The sequence below is a fragment of the Genypterus blacodes genome, unplaced genomic scaffold (assembly GCF_046128005.1).
Source record: "Genypterus blacodes isolate CSIRO-AG114 ecotype Tasmania unplaced genomic scaffold, CSIRO-AGI_Gbla_v1 ptg000363l_1, whole genome shotgun sequence".
In the NCBI taxonomy this organism is placed as follows: domain Eukaryota; kingdom Metazoa; phylum Chordata; class Actinopteri; order Ophidiiformes; family Ophidiidae; genus Genypterus; species Genypterus blacodes.
The window spans coordinates 30,001-35,000 of NW_027467146.1; the positions used below are offsets into that span (position 1 = coordinate 30,001).

Sequence of the window (5,000 nt, forward strand, 5' to 3'; positions counted from 1 at the left end):
CGTGTGTGTGCGTGTGTGTGTGTCATACTCAGGTCAGCGCCGTACTTGGCCCCGCCCCCTCCCTTAGGGACCCACCCCCTGCTGCGGAGGAACTGGTAAGCAGCAAAGGAGCTGACAAAGTCCGGCTGCATGGAGCAGAACTTCCTCCACAGCTGGATGATTGACAGAGGCTCCTACAGATGATGTCACACAAATACATACCCATCAATAATCACATGATCACTTTATCCATCCACAGGAACACGAGCTCAACCATGAACGAGTCACACAGCTGATCACTGACCTGAAACTGAGACACAGACAGGCAGCCCACTGTGTAGACCAGGAAGAAGGCCTGCAGACAGACAGGCAGGGAGAGGGACTTTAGCTGTGTGACAGAGAGAGAGAGACAGAGAGAGAGAGAGAGACAGACAGAGAGACAGAGAGAGACAGAGAGAGAGAGAGAGACAGACAGAGAGAGAGAGAGAGAGAGTATCTTTCTGTATGATTGTGTGTGTCTCACCTCCTCCAGGCTGAGCTGCAGGTACTCTGTGAAGTGTTGAGGTGTGCGTCTGACCTCTCTGCCAACCTACACACACACACACACACACACACACACACACACACACACACACACACACACACACACACACACACACACACACACACACACACACACACACACACACACACACACACACACACACACACACACACACACACACACACACACACACACACACACACACACACACGCTGGTTATCAGACTCAGTCACACCCTCAGCTGTGTGGCCCCTCCCCCTCACCTGGCTGTCAGACTCCACCAGGACAAACCCAGGACCTGGGACCAGAGGTTCAGGGTCCGGCTCAGAGCCGGGGTCACAGGTCACATCCTGGTCCGGCTCACTGTCAGAGCTCAGGTCCTGGGTGGGGTCAGGGTTCAAGTCCGACCTGAGGTGTTCAAAAGGAAACTGGCTGTGAGCAGAGCCACGCCCCCCTGCAGCCTGGACCAATCAGCTGGCAGCTTTGTTATTGCCATGTGACAAATACCTGCGAGCTCTCTTGGCCTCTGGCCCGACCTCTGAACTCTGCAGTGGCAGGTGGGCACACGCTCCGCCCTCTGGCTCTGGCCCCGCCCCCTTCCGTAGCTCCTGTACTGGCTGAGAGAGCCTGAGCAGAGTTTGACTGACAGCTTCAGAGTCCAATCCCTGGGCAGACAGAGCAGCTCCAGCCTGGCAGAGCAGCTGCTCATACCTGAACAGAGGAGAAGGAGTCAAGGCGTGCGTGCGTGCGTGCGTGCGTGCGTGCGTGCGTGCGTGCGTGCGTGCGTGCGTGCGTGCGTGCGTGCGTGCGTGCGTGTGTGCGTGTTTAGATGGTCATGCTATAATGGGGGCAGCAGTAGCTCAGTCCGGGGGACCGGTTGGTCCCCTGTGTGGACCAAGGGAGGCAGTGGCTCAGTGGGTAGAGCTTCAGCTTGGGAACCGGAGGGTCGCCGGTTTGAGCCCCTGCCGAGGTGCCCCTGAGCAAGGCACAGAACCCCCAACTGCTCCATGGGCGCCGAAAAATGTGACATGATAAATAAATAAAATAAACTAAATAAATAAATCTTAATCTTAAAATCATTCAGGTCACGTGTGTCAAAGATCAACCACACCGCTGTCACATCAAACAAACTTTACACACACACGGAAGCATGTTTCTGTGCTCACACACACACACATTTCACGCTCCTCAGTGAATCTTCCATCTCCACAGTAAAGCTGAGTCGTGCCACTACAGCGCCCCCTTGTGTTGAAGCTGTTTCACGCCACAATGACCAGAGTTTGTGTTTCTTATGACAGGAGTGATGTGATGTATGACTGCTATACACACACACACACACACACACACACACACACAGACATAAAGCTTCATGCTGAGCTTTAGCTGGTCTATGTGGACAGAGAGCAGGAGAGTGTGACAGGATGTGATGTCACTGACCTGGACTGTGACACAACAGGAAGGAAGGAGCCTTGGTGTTCTGTAAGAGACGACACACACACACACACACACACACACACACACACACACACACACACACAGGATCAGCAGGTGAGCGAGGCCCCGTCGGTGCTGCGGTGCTGTGGCTGTAAACTCAAACTCACCCTCCCAGCGCTCAGAGAGGCTGTGGTCTGGACCGGCCCGGGACAGAACGCCTTTACCAAAGAAACCCTGAAACACAGAGAGAACACCTCACATCTGACCAGTGGGGGCGCTGAAGAGCAGAGGCTCCATGATGGCACCAGGACATGTGTTAACACAAAGCAGCACTCTGTAGTTGAGTGAGCTCAAACAGGATGTCCATATGAAGGTCATACATGTGTGGGCTCTGTGCCACAGGGCCACAGGGACTCAGGGCCTTGTGGCCTTGTGGCCTCGCTGCCATCTTCAGCTAGTTTGCAGCTCTTTAGTCTCAGACTGAATCTTAGACATCAGAGCCGCTGCACAGTGAGAAGGGCGAGCGGCTCGACAACACGGAGCTCAGAACGCTTCCTCCTTCAGAGTGATGCACTGTAAGCCGCTCTGATGGGACTCAACACTAGAGGGCGCCAAGAACAACATCATGCTGCTGTCATGTGAAAACTCAAATAGTAAACAGAAGTAAACACAAACTTTGCTGTAAATCTCCTGGCAGTGCCCCGGCTCACAGACCAAGATGTGCTGGTTGACCAGCTGGGCCCTGAACACGCTCCGCTCCTCCAGGTTCACCGGCAGCGCCGCTTGGTACTGCAGGCGAACGCGGGGTCTCCGCCGCGGGGCCCGGAACGCCGCACGCATTCTGATGGGCTGTGCTCAGAGCTGCCCCCTACAGACCAAGGTTACTCTCTGCAACTGCAGAGGAGAGTGGAGGAATGGGAAAAGCATTTAGTTCAAAAAGAATAAGAACTAAAGGTGTGAGAGTGATGTAGGTGTGGTCTGTGTTTCAGTCACTGATGACACAGAGGGTCAACGTGACGCTCTGACTGACTGTCTCTTCCTCCTGTTTCCTGCTTTGAAATGAGCTCCTTCATCTTCATCACTGAGAGTGCAGAGAAAGAGATGAACTCTGATTTCACTATTCTGTTTTTCACAAATATTAAATAAAGAGAATATCCTCTGTAAGGAAAGCAAACCAAGAAGATTAAACCAAATAAAGAGGAACTATGATATATATTTGTTATAAGGTTTAAATCTTTCTTAAATCTTTTCACAGGAACGCTTTGTTCTTCTTTTCTTTTCAAATTAAAGAACAAATAAATAAAATTAAAAGTGAAAGGAGGTCCAAAAAAAGATGTCATGAACCACAAACGTAAGCAAAGACTGAAGTCAAATTTTAACAACATAAAACATTTAAACAACTCAAGACGGAAGTGAAGACGAATAAACGGAACTGTAACCTTCTGCGGCTTCCGGTTAGCTTCTTAGCCTATAGCCTGTTAGCCTTTAAGTGAATTCTCCAGCTGACCGGCTTGTACGTCCGTCTGTCTCTCTATCTGTCTGTCTGCTCGTCTCTCGCTCTGTCTGTTTTCCGTGTCTTCGTTTCAAAGTCTTTCTGTCTAAACTTCGCCATGCTCTCTCACAGCGGTGCCACATCAAATGTGTCCGCTGGCCGGAACCTTCAGTGTGCCGCTGCGCTGCCTGCTTCTTCTCCTTCTTCTTTCCGGTTTCCGCTCTGTGGACTGTGGAGTGGGGAAGCCCGTGAAAAACATCAAATGAACATAAAACATAAACTTAAGCTTCAAGAAAATGTCCGGTAACTGCGCCTTTAAATATCAACATTTATTGTGTGTCATTTTAATTTATGCAAATAGGTTTGCCACTTTTCTGTTGGTTCAGGCTTCATAATCCTAAACATATGTAGTTTATGTTTTTGCTGGATTTCTTATATCTCAGCTCCGCCCTCATGAATATTAATGGGCCCGGCCTGTGTCACAGCAGGACACAGGGCTGCAGGAGAGAAACAGCTCCAGCTCTTTAATGCACATATGTGAAGACGAGAGGGGGCGTGGCTCTGGGAGAGGGGGCGTGGCTCTGGGAGTAGGGGCGTACATGTATTATCTACCTTTGTTGAACGCACTTATTGGAAGTCGCTTTGGATAAAAGCGTCTGCTAAATGACCGTAATGTAATGTAATGTAATGTTATGAAAGGTTCCTGGTTTGATTCCAGGCTTCTACTTGAGAGTCTGTTGAAGTGCTGTTGAGCAAGACACTGAACCCCTCAGTGCTCCTGATGTGCAGGTGGTCTCCTCCATGGTGTGAATGTGAGGTCAGAGGTCACAGAACATTTTACAGATTACATTTAGACAAAATTGGGAAAGGACGAAAGGTTAACACTCCAAATATATATTTCATCATTAAAGCTGATAGTGATGTTTGTGATGAGAGGCTTCAGCTTTTTGTTAAACTCAGATGTGACGGATCAGTGAGGCTTCAGGGACTCACACACACTCCAACACACACACGTCTCATCACAGTTCTCTTCAGTCTGACACTGATGAGCAGCAGACATCAGATATGAAAGAAGAGAATGTTGCACAAGGAAGAGTGCTCTTAATGTTGACAGCTTTATGTAATGAGTGTTGATGTATGATGTAATGAGTGTTGTGGTGGTTTACATCCCAACTTTCACGCTCACCAGGACGTCTGCTGCCTACACTTCCTGTCTCTACAGTGGACGTTCCCCAAGAAAAAAGTCCATTAAAGTTCATGTGAACCACAGGAGGGCTTTGTGGAGAGTCTCCTGGAAGCCTCGCCCACCACAGGTCAAACCCCTCCCACCACAGGTCAAACCCCTCCCACCCCCATAGGCTCTGTCATCAAGTCCATAGACAAAGTCCAAAGTGGTCCAGAGGGGAGGGGTCAGTGGTTCTTTACCTCACATCAGTCAAAGCATCTGACCAACAGCAAGTCTGAAGGAAACACATGTTCAACCACCAGGACGTGTAACTCATACATACATGTCCTTTAAATACACAGAAATACTTTACGAGCCGTGTAACA

At 49.9% G+C, this 5,000-nt stretch overlaps 2 protein-coding genes across 3 annotated transcripts in view; both read right to left on the minus strand.

The window, feature by feature from the left end:
- Positions 1-3,728, minus strand: part of tsen2 (TSEN2 tRNA splicing endonuclease subunit) — a 5,195-nt gene extending 1,467 nt beyond the window's left edge. Inside the window, exons 1-9 of the mRNA XM_076138363.1 lie at positions 3,397-3,728; positions 2,633-2,851; positions 2,125-2,191; positions 1,961-2,000; positions 1,031-1,234; positions 787-931; positions 503-568; positions 284-334; positions 29-173 (exon numbers count right to left, since the gene is read on the minus strand). Of these exons, the coding sequence (XP_075994478.1) occupies positions 29-173; positions 284-334; positions 503-568; positions 787-931; positions 1,031-1,234; positions 1,961-2,000; positions 2,125-2,191; positions 2,633-2,797 (883 nt within the window). The 5' untranslated portion in view covers positions 2,798-2,851; positions 3,397-3,728. The remainder of the gene's footprint in view (positions 1-28; positions 174-283; positions 335-502; positions 569-786; positions 932-1,030; positions 1,235-1,960; positions 2,001-2,124; positions 2,192-2,632; positions 2,852-3,396) is intronic.
- Positions 3,729-3,786: 58 nt separating this feature from the next.
- Positions 3,787-5,000, minus strand: part of st3gal8 (ST3 beta-galactoside alpha-2,3-sialyltransferase 8) — a 5,575-nt gene continuing 4,361 nt past the window's right edge. For both annotated transcript variants that reach the window (XM_076138365.1, XM_076138364.1), the window contains exon 9: positions 3,787-5,000. This exon is cut by the window's right edge and continues 333 nt beyond it. The gene's annotated coding sequence lies outside the window, so the exon portion shown is untranslated.